The sequence below is a fragment of the Oncorhynchus nerka genome, linkage group LG12, assembly GCF_034236695.1.
Source record: "Oncorhynchus nerka isolate Pitt River linkage group LG12, Oner_Uvic_2.0, whole genome shotgun sequence".
In the NCBI taxonomy this organism is placed as follows: Eukaryota; Metazoa; Chordata; class Actinopteri; order Salmoniformes; family Salmonidae; genus Oncorhynchus; species Oncorhynchus nerka.
This window is the reverse complement of record NC_088407.1, coordinates 89,247,585-89,265,707: the sequence shown is the minus strand read 5'-3', so window position 1 is coordinate 89,265,707 and position 18,123 is coordinate 89,247,585. Positions and strand designations below refer to the sequence as shown.

At 48.4% G+C, this 18,123-nt stretch overlaps 1 protein-coding gene across 1 annotated transcript in view; it reads right to left on the bottom strand.

The window, feature by feature from the left end:
- The window catches only part of si:ch211-168d23.3 (BRD4-interacting chromatin-remodeling complex-associated protein), a 69,629-nt gene that overhangs the window by 10,028 nt on the left and 41,478 nt on the right, over positions 1-18,123 (bottom strand). Inside the window, 10 exon segments of the mRNA XM_065025038.1 lie at positions 200-294; positions 667-808; positions 1,185-1,256; positions 1,639-1,871; positions 6,119-6,277; positions 6,418-6,938; positions 7,080-7,348; positions 13,405-13,544; positions 13,905-14,034; positions 14,244-14,481. Of these exon segments, the coding sequence (XP_064881110.1) occupies positions 200-294; positions 667-808; positions 1,185-1,256; positions 1,639-1,871; positions 6,119-6,277; positions 6,418-6,938; positions 7,080-7,348; positions 13,405-13,544; positions 13,905-14,034; positions 14,244-14,481 (1,999 nt within the window).

Here is an 18,123-nt window from a genome sequence, read left to right as displayed (position 1 = left end):
TGTAAACTTCTGACTTCAACTGTAAAATTGAAAACCGTAGTGGTCCTAGAACTGACCCTTGAGGAACTCCAAAACTAAAAACTTTGAATTGTCAGAGCAAAATACAGAAGAAAATAAAATAACTTTAGCAAAGACAGTTGCGATTTATGATTTAGGAGAAAAAAAAGGGAAATATAGATGTGTGTGAGCAGTGTCGTACCAGTGCCTCCCCGAGCAGTAGCTGTCTGTATTTGTTGAGCATGTCCTTGGTGCGTTTCAGTAGGAACCCTGACACAGTGTCAAACTGCTTGTCCACTGGAGAGAGAAGGGGACACGTCAATAATCGGACATACAGAGACTCGTAATGGCATCAAGCTCCCGTTTTTACTACATTCTTAGAAAAACAAGGTTATATCTACAACATAATAGGGTTGCTCAGCTGCCCCCATGGGATAACTTTTTGAGTTATAACTTTTGGGTTCCATGTAGAACCCTTTTGGGTTCCATGTAGAACCCTTTTGGGCTCCATGTAGAACCCTTTTTGTAGAACCATTTTGGGTTCCAGTTAAAACCCTTTTGAGTTCCATGTAGAACCCTTTTCACAAAGGGTTCCTTTTGGAACCCTTTTTTTCTCTCTAAGAGTGTACTGCCAGTCTCTACAGAGTGAATTAAAAGCGGTGTTCTGACCTAAGTTGAAGTCGTCCTGACTAGGCAGGTGTCCGGCACAGGTGTGGTATGGTAGCAGGTGTGTCACCGCCTCCCCCAATGAGGAGAAGGGAGAACAGATGTAAGGGCTCTGGACCGGTCTCTGGTCCTGACACAGCTGCTGCTGGAGCCTGAGGATGACATCACAGACACTAGGTTTGGGTTCAAACAATGTCAAAGTCACCAGAGGATCAATACTCTGCTCCTGCTGTTTTTAAAAGCCATTTGTATCTACTTCCCCAGAGTCCGATGAACTCTTTGGATACCATTTGTATGTCTCTGCATCCAATATGAAGGAAGTTAGAGGTAGTTTAATGAGCAAATGCTAACTAGCGTTAGCGCAATGACTTCATTGCCAAATATCCCTTTAGGGATGAACCCGTTGCGCCATAAAACAGCAGGGCATCTGTCCTTCTTTCCCACCTCAGAAAACCTTTTGGTACTGCACTTCATCATCATGCGATACGGACGTCGTCAATATCAGAGACTGACGACCTGACGTGTCCTGCTTCTCACCTGCACATCGTTTCAGTCAGTCTCTGCTCTCTCTCCTTCGCCACAGGACCGGCCACCTGGTATGGATGAGATATGACCTTAGGTTTACTGGAGATTGAAGAATCTGAGTAGAATGAAGAGTATCGTGGTTTCAGAATCTGAGTAGTATAGTGGTTTCAGAATCTGAGTAGTATCGTGGTTTCAGAATCTGAGTAGTATAGTGGTTTCAGAATCTGAGTAGTATTGTGGTTTCAGAATCTGAGTAGTATAGTGGTTTCAGAATCTGAGTAGTATAGTGGTTTCAGAATCTGAGTAGTATCGTGGTTTCAGAATCTGAGTAGTATAGTGGTTTCAGAATGTGAGTAGAATGAAGAGCATTGTGGTTTCAGACCAATATGCTGGATGGAAGGCCTAGAATCTGAGAATGGACATATCTGAAATGGGGTCCATGTTTCTCACCTTTGTCTTTGACTGTTGGGCTGTCTGAACTGCTCTGAGCCACTGGTCCTGCTCTCTATGGGATTGGGGCCCCTGGTCGTACTGGGGCTCCTGGACAGTGTGGAGCCACCGAACTGTGTTGGGCCCCTGGACTGTGTGGGGGCCTGGTGGCCACTGGGGTCTGGGAGAAGGTGGATGGACATCAAGAGTAAAGGCTTTACCCTCTACATCCATGGCCAAGGCAGCTGGTGGTTCTGAGCATTATAATACAGAAGATGATGGGGGTGATGGTGGTGATGGAGGTGATGATGATGGTGATGGAGGTGATGATGGAGGTGATGATGATGGTGGTGATGGAGGTGATGGTGATGGAGATGATGATGATGGGGGTGATGATGATGGGGGTGATGATGATGATGGAGGTGATGATGATGGGGGTGATGATGATGGTGATGGAGGTAATGATGGTGATAATGATGAGGGTGATGGGGGTGATGATGATGGAGGTGATGATGATGGGGTGATGATGATGGTGATGGAGGTAATGATGGTGATAATGATGAGGGTGATGGGGGTGATGATGATGGGGTGATGATGATGGGGGTGATGATGATGGTGATGGAGGTAATGATGGTGATAATGATGAGGGTGATGGGGGTGATGATGATGGGGTGATGATAGTGATGATGGGGTGATGATGATGGCGGTGATATGGTGATGATGATGGTGGGGGTGATGATTGTGTGGATGATGGTGATGATGATGGTGTTGGTAGTGGTGATGTTGATGATGATGATGGTGTTGGTGTTGGTAGTGGTGATGATGATGGTGTTGGTGTTGGTAGTGGTGATGATGATGGTGATGATGATGGTTTTGGTGATGGTGTTGATGGTGGTGTTGGTAGTGGTGATGATGATGATGATGGTGGTGATGATGATGATGGTGTTGTTGGTAGTGGTGATGATGATGATGGTGGTGTTGGTAGTGGTGATGATGATGATGATGATGATGGTGATGGTAGTGGTGATGATGGTGATGGTGTTGATGATGATGGTGATGATGGTGTTGGTAGTGGTGGTGATGATGGTGGTGGTGATGGTGTTGGTAGTGGTGATGGTGATGATGGTGGTGATGATGATGGTGGTGATGATGATGGTGTTGTTGGTAGTGGTGGTGATGGTGGTGATGATGATGGTGGTGATGGTTTTGGTGATGATGGTGTTGGTAGTGGTGATGATGGTGTTGGTAGTGGTGATGATGGTGTTGGTAGTGGTGATGATGGTGTTGGTAGTAGTGGTGATGATGGTGGTGATGATGATGGTGGTGTTGGTAGTGGTGATGATGATGTTGATGATGGTTTTGGTGATGGTGTTGGTGATGGTGATGATGGTGATGATGGTGTTGGTAGTGGTGGTGATGATGGTGATGATGGTGGTGATGGTGTTGGTAGTGGTGATGGTGATGATGGTGGTGATGGTGTTGGTAGTGGTGGTGATGATGATGGTGGTGATGGTTTTGGTGATGGTGTTGGTAGTGGTGGTGATGATGGTGATGATGGTGTTGGTAGTGGTGATGGTGATGATGGTGTTGGTAGTGGTGATGATGATGGTGGTGGTGATGATGATGATGGTGGTGGTGATGATGGTGTTGGTAGTGGTGATGATGGTGTTGGTAGTGGTGATGATGGTGGTGGTGATGGTGGTGATGATGATGGTGGTGTTGGTAGTGGTGATGTTGATGATGGTGTTGGTAGTGGTGATGGTGATGATGGTGGTGATGATGGTGTTGGTAGTGGTGATGGTGATGATGGTGGTGGTGGTGATGATGGTGGTGATGATGATGGTGGTGATGATGATGGTGTTGGTAGTGGTGATGTTGATGATGGTTTTGGTGATGGTGTTGGTAGTGGTGGTGATGATGATGGTGTTGGTAGTGGTGATGATGGTGGTGATGATGGTGTTGGTAGTGGTGATGATGATGATGGTGGTGGTGATGGTGATGATGATGGTGTTGGTAGTGGTGATGATGATGATGGTGGTGGTGATGATGATGATGGTGGTGGTGATGATGGTGTTGGTAGTGGTGATGATGATGATGATGGTGGTGATGATGGTGTTGGTAGTGGTGATGATGATGATGGTGGTGGTGATGATGGTGTTGGTAGTGGTGATGATGATGATGATGGTGGTGGTGATGATGGTGTTGGTAGTGGTGATGATGATGATGATGGTGGTGGTGATGATGGTGTTGGTAGTGGTGATGATGATGGTGATGATGGTGTTGGTAGTGGTGATGATGATGATGATGGTGGTGATGATGGTGTTGGTAGTGGTGATGATGATGATGGTGGTGGTGATGGTGTTGGTAGTGGTGATGATGATGATGGTGGTGGTGATGATGGTGTTGGTAGTGGTGATGATGATGGTGGTGGTGGTGATGATGTTGGTAGTGGTGATGATGATGGTGGTGGTGATGATGGTGTTGGTAGTGGTGATGATGATGGTGGTGGTGATGATGGTGTTGGTAGTGGTGATGATGATGATGGTGGTGGTGATGATGGTGTTGGTAGTGGTGATGATGATGATGGTGGTGATGATGGTGGTGATGATGGTGTTGGTAGTGGTGATGATGATGGTGGTGGTGATGATGGTGTTGGTAGTGGTGATGATGATGATGGTGGTGATGATGGTGTTGGTAGTGGTGATGATGATGATGGTGGTGATGATGGTGTTGGTAGTGGTGATGATGATGGTGGTGATGATGGTGGTGATGATGGTGTTGGTAGTGATGATGATGATGGTGGTGGTGATGATGGTGTTGGTAGTGGTGATGATGATGATGGTGGTGATGATGGTGTTGGTAGTGGTGATGATGATGATGGTGGTAGTGGTGATGATGATGATGGTGGTGATGATGGTGTTGGTAGTGGTGATGATGATGATGGTGGTGGTGATGATGGTGTTGGTAGTGGTGATGATGATGATGGTGGTAGTGGTGATGATGATGATGGTGGTGATGATGGTGTTGGTAGTGGTGATGATGATGATGATGGTGGTGATGATGGTGTTGGTAGTGGTGATGATGATGATGGTGGTAGTGGTGATGATGATGATGATGGTGATGATGGTGTTGGTAGTGGTGATGATGATGATGATGGTGGTGGTGATGATGGTGTTGGTAGTGGTGATGATGATGATGATGGTGGTGGTGATGATGGTGTTGGTAGTGGTGATGATGATGGTGATGATGGTGTTGGTAGTGGTGATGATGATGATGGTGGTGGTGATGATGGTGTTGGTAGTGGTGATGATGATGATGGTGGTGATGATGGTGTTGGTAGTGATGATGATGGTGATGATGGTGTTGGTAGTGGTGATGATGATGATGGTGGTGATGATGATGGTGGTGGTGATGATGATGATGATGGTGGTGATGATGGTGTTGGTAGTGGTGATGATGATGATGGTGGTAGTGGTGATGATGATGATGATGGTGATGATGGTGTTGGTAGTGGTGATGATGATGATGATGGTGGTGGTGATGATGGTGTTGGTAGTGGTGATGATGATGATGATGGTGGTGGTGATGATGGTGTTGGTAGTGGTGATGATGATGGTGATGATGGTGTTGGTAGTGGTGATGATGATGATGGTGGTGGTGATGATGGTGTTGGTAGTGGTGATGATGATGATGGTGGTGATGATGGTGTTGGTAGTGGTGATGATGATGGTGATGATGGTGTTGGTAGTGGTGATGATGATGATGGTGGTGATGATGATGGTGGTGGTGATGATGGTGTTGGTAGTGGTGGTGATGATGGTGTTGGTAGTGGTGATGATGATGATGGTGGTGATGATGGTGTTGGTAGTGGTGATGATGATGATGGTGTTGGTAGTGGTGATGATGATGGTGATGATGGTGTTGGTAGTGGTGATGATGATGATGGTGGTGGTGATGATGGTGTTGGTAGTGGTGATGATGATGATGGTGGTGATGATGGTGTTGGTAGTGGTGATGATGATGATGGTGTTGGTAGTGGTGATGATGATGGTGATGATGGTGTTGGTAGTGGTGATGATGATGATGGTGGTGATGATGGTGTTGGTAGTGGTGATGATGGTGGTGGTGGTGATGATGGTGGTGATGATGGTGTTGGTAGTGGTGATGATGGTGGTGATGATGGTGTTGGTAGTGGTGATGATGATGATGATGGTGGTGGTGATGATGGTGTTGGTAGTGGTGATGATGATGGTGGTGATGGTGTGTGTGAGGCAGGGAGACAGAGTGAAAGGAGTGGGTTAGGAAGACTGTGAAAGGGATCGTTAGAATTGTTGCATGATGATTTGTATTAATACAGCCCTGATGGAACCTTATTCCCATAGGACTCTGGTCAAAAGTAGGACACTACATAGGGAATAGGGTGCCAACCCTAGTCAAAAGTAGTGCACTACATAGGGAATAGGGTGCCATTTGGGTTGCAGCTCTGTGTGATCAGACTCACTGCTTTGCTTTGTGTGTTGCTGGTTAGCCTGATCTCCATAGGAGCTGGGAGTCACTAGGAGGGGGTCAGGCTGCACTAGGAGGGGGTCAGGCTGCGCTAGGAGGGGGTCAGGCTGCGCTAGGAGGTGGTCAGGCTGCGCTAGGAGGTGGTCAGGCTGCGCTAGGAGGGGTCAGGCTGCGCTAGGAGGGGGTCAGGCTGCGCTAGGAGGGGGTCAGGCTGCTGCTGAGGCACACAGACAGGTAGAGGAGAGGGGCTGGGATTGCTGAACACTGCAGTCTGGAGCTGGGGGAGGCGCTGACAGGCAGAGGGGAGGGGCTTCTGAACACTGCAGTCTGGAGCTGGGGGGAGGTGCTGACAGGCAGAGGGGAGGGGCTTCTGAACACTGCAGTCTGGAGCTGGGGGGAGGTGCTGACAGGCAGAGGGGAGGGGCTTCTGAACACTGCAGTCTGGAGCTGGGGGAGGTGCTGACAGGCAGAGGGAGGGGCTTCTGAACACTGCAGTCTGGAGCTGGGGGAGGTGCTGACAGGCAGAGGGGAGGGCTTCTGAACACTGCAGTCTGGAGCTGGGGGAGGTGCTGACAGGCAGAGGGGAGGGGCTTCTGAACACTGCAGTCTGGAGCTGGGGGGAGGTGCTGACAGGCAGAGGGGAGGGGCTTCTGAACACTGCAGCCTGGGTTTGAGGGACGGCACTTCCAGACCCAGATCCAGACCCAGCCAGTCCCAGGGAGGTGGCCCCACAAGGTGGGGAAGATAAACTGTCTTGTTGTGGTGTGGACCCTAAGCCCTGCCTAGTAAAGGGTGTGCTCACTAAGCCCTGCCCATTCCGGAGTGTTCTCATTAAGCCCTGCCCATTCGGGGGTGTGGTCCATAAGCCCTGCCCAGCCGGGGGTGTGGTCCATAAGCCCTGCCCAGCCGGGGGTGTGGTCCCTAAACCCTGCTCAGATGGAGATTGGCATAGCAGGGTAGGAGAGTGGCATAGCAGGGTAGGAGAGTGGCATAGCAGAGTAGTCTCCTTTGTCTCTGGGTGTAGTGAAGCTGGATAGGCCACCAACACACAAGGGCTGAGGGGCATCGCAGACTGGGCTCCTGCATGTCCTAGAACTGCTGGCTGGATGGGTGGAGGGGCCTCCTCCATCTCACTGGCCACAGCGGAGACAGTGTGATCCTCCACTGACACAGTCCCAGCCAGGACCTCAGGTGATGGGGAGGGATTGGGAGGGGTAAGTGCTTGCTATGGTAGAAATTGTGGTGTGACGAAGGAAAACAATAAGGTTATGTTATGTAAATCAAGACAATATCTTCAACATTTAATTCAATAAACATTTAGAGCGGCAATCAGCAGTTCAAAACCCTACCCTGTTTTCGGGTAAAAAGCTGAGGGACGGGGATGGAGAAATGTGACCACTCAAATTCATAGAGCTATGGATATACAGGACTGATCATCCATGATATCAACATTATAGTTTTACCCATGTTTTGAGGCCATACATTGTTTGTTTACGTGTACACTGCCGTTTAAACGTTTGGGGTCACTTAGAAATATTTTAATTTTTGAAAGAAAAGCACATTTTTTTTTGTCCATTTTTAAAATAACATCAAATTGATCAGAAATACAGTGTAGACATTGTTAATGTTGAAAGTGACTATTGTAACTGGAAACGGCAGGCGTACAGTAGCCCCATTATCAGCAACCATCACTCCTGTGATCCAATGGCACGTTGTGTTTGCTAAACCAAGTTTATCATTTTAAAAGACTAATTGATCATTAGAAAACCCTTTTGAAATTATGTTAGCACAGCTGAAACTGTTGTTCTGATTAAAGAAGGAATAAAACTGTCCTTCTTTAGACTAGTTGAGTATCTGGAGCATCAGTATTTGTGGGTTCGATTACAGGCTCAAAAGGGCCAGAAACAAAGACCTTTCTTCTGAAACTTGTTTGTCTATTCTTGTTCTGAGAAATGAAGGCTATTCCATGCGAGAAATTGCCAAGAAACTGAAGATCTCGTACAGCGCAATGTACTACTGGCAGCTTCATTAAATACTACCCACAATACACCAGTCTCAATGTCAACATTGAAGAGGAGACTCCGGGATGCTGGCCTTCTAGGCAGAGTTCCTCTGTCCAGTCTCAACGTCAACAGTGAAGAGGAGACTCTGGGATGCTGGCCTTCTAGGCAGAGTTCCTCTGTCCAGTCTCAACGTCAACAGTGAAGAGGCGACTCCGGGATGCTGGCCTTCTAGGCAGAGTTCCTCTGTCCAGTCTCAATGTCAACAGTGAAGAGGCGACTCCGGGATGCTGGCCTTCTAGGCAGAGTTGCAAAGAAAAAGCCATATCTCAGACTGGCCAATAAAAAGAAAAGATTAAGATGGGCAAAAGAACACAGACACTGGACAGAGGAACTCTGTCTAGAAGGCCAGCATCCCGGAGTCGCCTCTTCACTGTTGACGTTGTGACTGGACAGAGGAACTCTGCCTAGAAGGCCAGCATCCCGGAGTCTCCTCTTCACTGTTGACGTTGAGACTGGACAGAGGAACTCTGCCTAGAAGGCCAGCATCCCGGAGTCGCCTCTTCCCTGTTGACGTTGAGACTGGACAGAGGAACTCTGCCTAGAAGGCCAGCATCCCGGAGTCGCCTCTTCACTGTTGACGTTGAGACTGGACAGAGGAACTCTGCCTAGAAGGCCAGCATCCCGGAGTCGCCTCTTCACTGTTGACGTTGAGACTGGACAGAGGAACTCTGTCTAGAAGGCCAGCATCCCGGAGTCTCCTCTTCACTGTTGACGTTGAGACTGGACAGAGGAACTCTGTCTAGAAGGCCAGCATCCCGGAGTCTCCTCTTCACTGTTGACGTTGAGACTGGACAGAGGAACTCTGTCTAGAAGGCCAGCATCCCGGAGTCTCCTCTTCACTGTTGACGTTGAGACTGGACAGAGGAACTCTGCCTAGAAGGCCAGCATCCCAGAGTCTCCTCTTCACTGTTGACGTTGAGACTGGACAGAGGAACTCTGCCTAGAAGGCCAGCATCCCAGAGTCTCCTCTTCACTGTTGATGTTGAGACTGGACAGAGGAACTCTGTCTAGAAGGCCAGCATCCCGGAGTCGCCTCTTCAATGTTGACATTGAGACTGGTGTATTGTGGGTAGTATTTAATGAAGCTGCCAGTAGTACATTGCGCTGTACGAGATCTTCAGTTTCTTGGCAATGTTTCACATGGAAAAGCTTTCATTTCTCACATGGAATAGCCTTCATTTCTCAGAACAAGAATAGACAAACAAGTTTCAGAAGAAAGGTCTTTGTTTCTGGCCCTTTTGAGCCTGTAATCGAACCCACAAATACTGATGCTCCAGATACTCAACTAGTCTAAAGAAGGACAGTTTTATTCCTTCTTTAATCAGAACAACAGTTTCAGCTGTGCTAACATCATTTCAAAAGGGTTTTCTAATGATCAATTAGTCTTTTAAAATTATAAACTTGGATTAGCTAACACAATGTGCCATTGCTTCTGTACATCTTGGTAGATATTCCATTTTGAAAGAATCTACCGTTTCCAGCTACAATAGTCATTTACAACATTAACAATGTCTACACTGTATTTCTGATCAATTTGATGTTATTTTAAATGGACAAAAACATTTTTTTTTTACGGTACCGTTTACGGAACGGTAGTGTACATTATTTACAAACAGTAAAACAAGCTTATATTTTAAGCTTCTCGTAGGGTATGACAGTTGAACTAAGCTCATGAGGCATTTATACGTTCAATTCTTCAAGAATCAATGGGATGATCAGTGGAAACAGGATGCACCTGAGCTCAGTTTCAAGTCTCATAGCAAAGGGTCTAAATACTTTCAGTGGCAAGAAAAAGTATGTGAACCCTTTGGAAGTACCTGGATTTCTGCATAAATTGTTCATAAAATTTGATCTGATCTTCATCTAGGTCACAACAATAGACAAACACAGTGTGCTTAAACTAATAACACACAAACAATTATACGTTTTCATGTCTTTAATTGAACACACCATGTAACAGTGCAGGGTGGGAAAAGGATGTGACCCCTTGGATTTAATAACTGGTTGACTCTCCTCTGGCAGCAATAACTTCAACCAAATGTTTTCTGTAGTTGCGGATCAGACCGGCACAACGGTCAGGAGGAATTTTGGACCATTCCGCTTTACAAAACTGTTTCAGTTCAGCAATATTCTTGGGATTTCTGGTGTGAACTGCTCTCTTGAGGTCATGCTACAGCATCTCAATCGGGTTGAGGTCAGGACTCTGACTGGGCCACTCCAGAAGCCGTATATTCCTCTGTTGAAGCCATTCTGTTGTTGATTTACTTCTGTGTTTTGGGTTGTTGTCCTGTTGCATCATCCAACTTCTGTTGAGCTTCCATTGGCGGACAGATAGCCTTACATTCTCCTGCAAAATGTCTTGATAAACTTGGGAATTCATTTTTCCGTCGATGATAGCAAGCAGTCCAGGCCCTGAGGCAGCAAAGCAGCTTCAAACCATGATGCTCCCTCCACCAGACTTTACAGTTGGGATGAGGTTTTGATGTTGGTGTGTTGTCTTTTTTTCTCCACACATGGTGTTGTGTGTTCCTTCCAAACAACTCGACTGTAGTTTCATCTGCCCACAGAATATTTTGCCAGTAGCGCTGTGGAACATCCAGGTGCACTTTTGCAAACTTCAGCTGTGCAGCAATGTTTTTTGTGGACAGCAGTGGCTTCTTCCATCATGTCCTCCCACGAAGACCATTCTTGTTTAGTGTTTTACGTATCGTAGACTCGTCAACAGAGATGTTATCATGTTCCAGAGATTTCTGTAAGTCTTTAGCTGACTCTCTAGGATTCTTCTTAACCTCATTGAGCATTCTGCGCTGTGCTCTTGCAGACATCTTTGCAGGACGGCCACTCCTAGGGAGAGTAGCAACAGTGCTGAACTTTCTCCATTTACAGACAATTTGTCTTACCGTGGATTGATGAACATCATGGCTAATGACATACTTTTGTAACCCTTTCCAGCTTTATGCAAGTCAACCATTCTTAATCTTAGTTCTTCTGAGATCTCTTTTGTTCGAAGCATGGTTCACATCAGGCAATGCTTCTGGTGAATAACAAACTCAAATTTTGTGAGTGTTTTTTAAAGGACAAGGCAGCTCTAACCAACATCTCCAATCTCGTCTCATTGATTGGACTCCAGGTTAGCTGACTCTTGACTCCAATTAGCTTTTGGAGAAGTCATTAGCCTAGGGGAGTTCACATACTTTTTCCAACCTACACTATGAATGTCTAAATGATGCATTTAATATAGATGGGGGCAGGGTAGCCTAGTGGTTAGAGTGTAGGGGCGGCAGGGTAGCCTAGTGGTTAGAGTGTAGAGGCGGCAGGGTAGCCTAGTGGTTAGAGTGTAGAGGTGGTAGGTAGCCTAGTGGTTAGAGTGTAGAGGTGGTAGGTAGCCTAGTGGTTAGAGTGTAGAGGTGGCAGGTAGCCTAGTGGTTAGAGTGTAGAGGCGGCAGGGTAGCCTAGTGGTTAGAGTGTAGAGGGGGCAGGTAGCCTAGTGGTTAGAGTGTAGAGGTGGCAGGTAGCCTAGTGGTTAGAGTGTAGAGGGGGCAGGGTAGCCTAGTGGTTAGAGTGGAGGGGCGGCAGGTAGCCTAGTGGTTAGAGTGTAGAGGTGGCAGGTAGCCTAGTGGTTAGAGTGTAGAGGGGGCAGGTAGCCTAGTGGTTAGAGTGTAGAGGTGGCAGGTAGCCTAGTGGTTAGAGTGTAGAGGGGGCAGGGTAGCCTAGTGGTTAGAGTGTAGAGGCGGCAGGGTAGCCTAGTGGTTAGAGTGGAGGGGCGGCAGGGTAGCCTAGTGGTTAGAGTGGAGTGGAGTGGGTGGAGTGGAGTGGAGGGGCGGAAGGGTAGCCTAGTGGTTAGAGTGTAGAGGGGGCAGGGTAGCCTAGTGGTTAGAGTGTAGAGGTGGCAGGGTAGCCTAGTGGTTAGAGCATTGGACTAGTAACCGAAAGGTTGCAAGTTCAAACCCCCGAGCTGACAAGGTACAAATCTGTCATTCTGCCCCTGAACAGGCAGTTAATCCACTGTTCCTAGGCCGTCATTGAAAATAAGAATGTGTTCTTAACTGACTTGCCTAGTTAAATAAAGGTAAAAAAATGCTTTTAAAAATAGATAAGAAAAATACAAACATTTGTGTGTTATTAGTTTAAGCACACTATGTTTACATTTACATTTAAGTAATTTAGCAGACGCTCTTATCCAGAGCGACTTACAAATTGGTTTTGTCTGTTGTTGTGACTTAGATGAAGATCAGATCAAATTTGATGACCATTTTATGCCCCCAAAAAATCCAGGTGATTCCAAAGGGTTCACATACTGTTTCTTGCCACTGTACAATTCATTTATACCTCAACAAATGGATGGAGCAACTGCTGATCGCCCCTATAAGTCAACAAATGGATGGAGCAACTGCTGATCGCCCCTATAAGTCAACAAATGGATGGAGCAACTGCTGATCGCCCCTATAAGTCAACAAATGGATGGAGCAACTGCTGATCGCCCCTATAAGTCAACAAATGGATGGAGCAACTGCTGATCGCCCCTATAAGTCAACAAATGGATGGAGCAACTGCTGATCGCCCCTATAAGTCAACAAATGGATGGAGCAACTGCTGATCGCCCCTATAAGTCAACAAATGGATGGAGCAACTGCTGATCGCCCCTATAAGTCAACAAATGGATGGAGCAACTGCTGATCGCCCCTATAAGTCAACAAATGGATGGAGCAACTGCTGATCGCCCCTATAAGTCAACAAATGGATGGAGCAACTGCTGATCGCCCCTATAAGTCAACAAATGGATGGAGCAACTGCTGATCGCCCCTATAAGTCAACAAATGGATGGAGCAACTGCTGATCGCCCCTATAAGTCAACAAATGGATGGAGCAACTGCTGATCGCCCCTATAAGTCAACAAATGGATGGAGCAACTGCTGATCGGATGGAGCCCCTATAAGTCAACAAATGGATGGAGCAACTGCTGATCGCCCCTATAAGTCAACAAATGGATGGAGCAACTGCTGATCGCCCCTATAAGTCAACAAATGGATGGAGCAACTGCTGATCGCCCCTATAAGTCAACAAATGGATGGAGCAACTGCTGATCGCCCCTATAAGTCAACAAATGGATGGAGCAACTGCTGATCGCCCCTATAAGTCAACAAATGGATGGAGCAACTGCTGATTGCCCCTATAAGTCAACAAAAAGTCACAACAGAGAGCATAAAGGCTAGTTGACCTGTTGCAGATGATGGATGAAGGCCTGGGTGGGGCTGTGAACCTTCTCCACCCTTGGTTTTGTCCCTGTCTCCGTCTGGTCCCGCAAGTGTTTGGGTAACGTCCCAACTGGGTCCAGCAGGTGTTTGGGTAACGTCCCAACTGGGTCCAGCAGGTGTTTGGGTAACGTCCCAGCTGGGTCCAGCAGGTGTTTGGGTAACGTCCCAGCTGGGTCAAGCAGGTGTTTGGGTAACGTCCCAGCTGGGTCCAGCAGGTGTTTGGGTAACGTCCCAGCTGGGTCCAGCAGGTGTTTGGGTAACGTCCCAACTGGGTCCAGCAGGTGTTTGGGTAACGTTCCAACTGGGTCCAGCAAGTGTTTGGGTAACGTCCCAACTGGGTCCAGCAGATGTTTGGGTAACGTCCCAACTGGGTCCAGCAAGTGTTTGGGTAACGTCCCAACTGGGTCCAGCAGGTGTTTGTGTAACGTCCCAACTTGGTCTAGCAGGTATTTGGGTAGCATACCAGGTGGGTCCAGGGCCTGTGGGGCCTCCAGCGGGGTCTGTAGGAGGGCCATTACAGGGGGAGAAGTGGACTGGAGACTGGCGGTGGAGGGTTGGAGAGAGGAATGCTGCTGGAAAAGGTGCCTTGTCGACTGAGGGGAACAACAAACTGATTAGAGAATGTTCTGGTGTACATTTGTTTTGCTAGTTTACTAGATCCACCTAGCATTTGACTTAGGAAGATATATTAATTAACCAATCAATTAACTGAGCACCAATCAATTAACAAATCAAGTAATCAACCAGCCAACCAACCAATTAATTAATCAATCAATCAATCACTCAAGTGTTGACTTCTCACCTGAGGCAGGTGTGGGGACGCCGCTTGCTCCCTCCTCTCCTCATGGCCAGCTCTGTCAGGCAGCAACACTACAGACGCCTGCTGAACACTGATCTGTCCATCTGTAACGCCCCCTAGGGGTCTGGAGGTCTGGGGGGTGAAGGGCAGGCCCTGTACTACAGCAGGAGGGGTGGTGTTGAGGATGGAAATCGAGGTCATGTGACTGTCTGGGTGGGTTGAGGTGAGCTGCATCCCAGAGCTGTTGAGGAAGACAGAGTGAAAGGGTGTAGTAGTAGTGTTGTTAAATGGTGTAGTAGTAGTGTGGTTAAAGGGTGTAGTAGTAGTGTGGTTAAAGGGTGTAGTAGTAGTGTTGTTAAATGGTGTAGTAGTAGTGTTAAAAGGTGTAGTAGTAGGGTGGTTAAAGGGTGTAGTAGTAGTGTGGTTAAAGGGTGTAGTATTATAGTTAAAAGGTGTAGTAGTGGTGGTGTTAAAGGGTATAGTAGTAGTGTTGTTAAAAGGTGTAGTAGTAGTGTTGTTAAAGGGTGTAGTAGTAGTGTGGTTAAAGGGTGTAGTAGTAGTGTTGTTAAAAGGTGTAGTAGTAGTGTTGTTAAAGGGTGTAGTAGTAGTGTGGTTAAAGGGTGTAGTAGTAGTGTTGTTAAAAGGTGTAGTAGTAGTGGTGGTGTTAAAGGGTATAGTAGTAGTGTTGTTAAAGGGTGTAGTAGTAGTGTTGTTAAAGGGTATAGTAGTAGTGGTGGTGTTAAAGGGTCTAGTACTAGAAGTAGTGTTGTTAAATGGTGTAGTAGTAGTGGTGGTGTTAAAGGGTATAGTAGTAGTGTTGTTAAAGGGTGTAGTAGTAGTGTTGTTAAAGGGTGTAGTACTAGAAGTAGTGTTGTTAAAAGGTGTAGTAGTAGTGGTGGTGTTAAAGGGTATAGTAGTAGTGTTGTTAAAGGGTGTAGTAGTAGTGTTGTTAAAGGGTGTAGTAGTAGTGTGGTTAAAGGGTGTAGTAGTAGTGTGGTTAAAGGGTGTAGTAGTAGAAGTAGTGTTGTTAAAGGGTGTAGTAGTAGTGTTGTTAAAGGGTATAGTAGTAGTGTGGTTAAAGGGTGTAGTAGTAGTAGTGTGGTTAAAGGGTGTAGTAGTAGTGTGGTTAAAGGGTGTAGAAGTAGTGTTGTTAAAGGGTGTAGTAACAGTGTGGTTAAAGGGTGTAGTAGTAGTGTGGTTAAAGGGTGTAGTGGTAGTAGTGTAGTTAAAGGGTGTAGTAGTAGTGTAGTTAAAGGGTGTAGTATTGTAGTTAAAGGGTGTAGTAGTAGTGTAGTTAAAGGGTGTAGTAGTAGAGTTGTTAGGGTGTAGTAGTAGTGCTGTTAAAGGGTGTAGTAGTAGTGTAGTTAAAGGGTGTAGTAGTAGAGTTGTTAGGGTGTAGTAGTAGTGCTGTTAAAGGGTGTAGTAGTAGTGTAGTTAAAGGGTGTAGTAGTAGTGTTCTTAAATGGTGTAGTTGTTAGAGGGGGGGTAGCCTAGCGGTTAGAGGGGCAGGTAGCCTAGTTGTTAGAGGGGAGGCAGGTAGCCTACTGGTTAGAGGGGAGGCAGGTAGCCTAGTGGTTAGAGGGGAGGCAGGTAGCCTAGTGGTTAGAGGGGGAGGCAGGTAGCCTAGTGGTTAGAGGGGAGGCAGGTAGACTAGTGGTTAGAGGGGAGGCAGGGGAGGCAGGTAGCCTAGTGGTTAGAGGGGGAGGCAGGTAGCCTAGTGGTTAGAGGGGGAGGCAGGTAGCCTAGTGGTTAGAGGGGGAGGCAGGTAGCCTAGTGGTTAGAGGGGAGGCAGGTAGCCTAGTGGTTAGAGGGGAGGCAGGTAGCCTAGTGGTTAGAGGGGAGGCAGGTAGCCTAGTGGTTAGAGGGGAGGCAGGTAGCCTAGTGGTTAGAGGGGAGGCAGGTAGACTAGTGGTTAGAGGGGGAGGCAGGTAGCCTAGTAGTTAGAGGGGAGGCAGGTAACCTAGTGGTTAGAGGGGGAGGTAGGTAACCTAGTAGTTAGAGGGGGAGGCAGGTAACCTAGTGGTTAGAGGGGGAGGCAGGTAGACTAGTGGTTAGAGGGGGAGGCAGGTAGCCTAGTAGTTAGAGGGGGAGGCAGGTAGCCTAGTAGTTAGAGGGGGAGGCAGGTAGCCTAGTAGTTAGAGGGGAGGCAGGTAGCCTAGTGGTTAGAGGGGGAGGCAGGTAGCCTAGTGGTTAGAGGGGGAGGCAGGTAGCCTAGTGGTTAGAGGGGCTAGTGGTTAGAGGGGAGGCAGGTAGCCTAGTGGTTAGAGGGGGGAGGCAGGTAGCCTAGTGGTTAGAGGGGAGGCAGGTAGCCTAGTGGTTAGAGGGGGAGGCAGGTAGCCTAGTGGTTAGAGGGGAGGCAGGTAGCCTAGTGGTTAGAGGGGGAGGCAGGTAGCCTACTGGTTAGAGGGGAGGCAGGTAGCCTAGTGGTTAGAGGGGGAGGCAGGTAGCCTAGTGGTTAGAGGGGAGGCAGGTAGCCTAGTGGTTAGAGGGGGAGGCAGGTAGCCTAGTGGTTAGAGGGCGAGGCAGGTAGCCTAGTGGTTAGAGGGGGAGGCAGGTAGCCTAGTGGTTAGAGGGGAGGCAGGTAGCCTAGTGGTTAGAGGGAGGCAGGTAGCCTAGTGGTTAGAGGGGAGGCAGGTAGCCTAGTGGTTAGAGGGGGAGGCAGGTAGCCTAGTGGTTAGAGGGGAGGCAGGTAGCCTAGTGGTTAGAGGAGGCAGGTAGCCTAGTGGTTAGAGGGAGGCAGGTAGCCTAGTGGTTAGAGGCGGGAGGCAGGTAGCCTAGTGGTTAGAGGGGGAGGCAGGTAGCCTAGTGGTTAGAGGGGGAGGCAGGTAACCTAGTGGTTAGAGGGGAGGCAGGTAGCCTAGTGGTTAGAGGGGAGGCAGGTAGCCTAGTAGTTAGAGGGGGAGGCAGGTAGCCTAGTAGTTAGAGGGGGGAGGCAGGTAGCCTAGTAGTTAGAGGGGGAGGCAGGTAGCCTAGTGGTTAGAGGGGAGGCAGGTAGCCTAGTGGTTAGAGGGGAGGCAGGTAGCCTAGTGGTTAGAGGGGGAGGCAGGTAGCCTAGTGGTTAGAGGGCTAGTGGTTAGAGGGGGAGGCAGGTAGCCTAGTGGTTAGAGGGGGAGGCAGGTAGCCTAGTGGTTAGAGGGGGAGCAGGTAGCCTAGTGGTTAGAGGGGGAGGCAGGTAGCCTAGTGGTTAGAGGGGAGGCAGGTAGCCTAGTGGTTAGAGGGGGAGGCAGGTAGCCTAGTGGTTAGAGGGGGAGGCAGGTAGCCTGGTGGGCAGGTAGCCTAGTGGTTAGAGGGGGAGGCAGGTAGCCTAGTGGTTAGAGGGGAGGCAGGTAGCCTAGTGGTTAGAGGGGGGAGGCAGGTAGCCTAGTGGTTAGAGGGGAGGCAGGTAGCCTAGTGGTTAGAGGAAGGCAGGTAGCCTAGTGGTTAGAGGGGCAGGTAGCCTAGTGGTTAGAGGGGAGGCAGGTAGCCTAGTGGTTAGAGGGGGAGGCAGGTAGCCTAGTGGTTAGAGGGGCGGCAGGTAGCCTAGTGGTTAGAGGGGGAGGCAGGTAGCCTAGTGGTTAGAGGGGAGGCAGGTAGCCTAGTGGTTAGAGGGGGAGGCAGGTAGCCTAGTGGTTAGAGGAGGCAGGTAGCCTAGTGGTTAGAAGGGGAGGCAGGTAGCCTAGTGGTTAGAAGGGGAGGCAGGTAGCCTAGTGGTTAGAGGAGGCAGGTAGCCTAGTGGTTAGAGGAGGCAGGTAGCCTAGTGGTTAGAGGAGGCAGGTAGCCTAGTGGTTAGAGGCGGGAGGCAGGTAGCCTAGTGGTTAGAGGGGGAGGCAGGTAGCCTAGTGGTTAGAGGGGGAGGCAGGTAACCTAGTGGTTAGAGGGGGAGGCAGGTAGCCTAGTGGTTAGA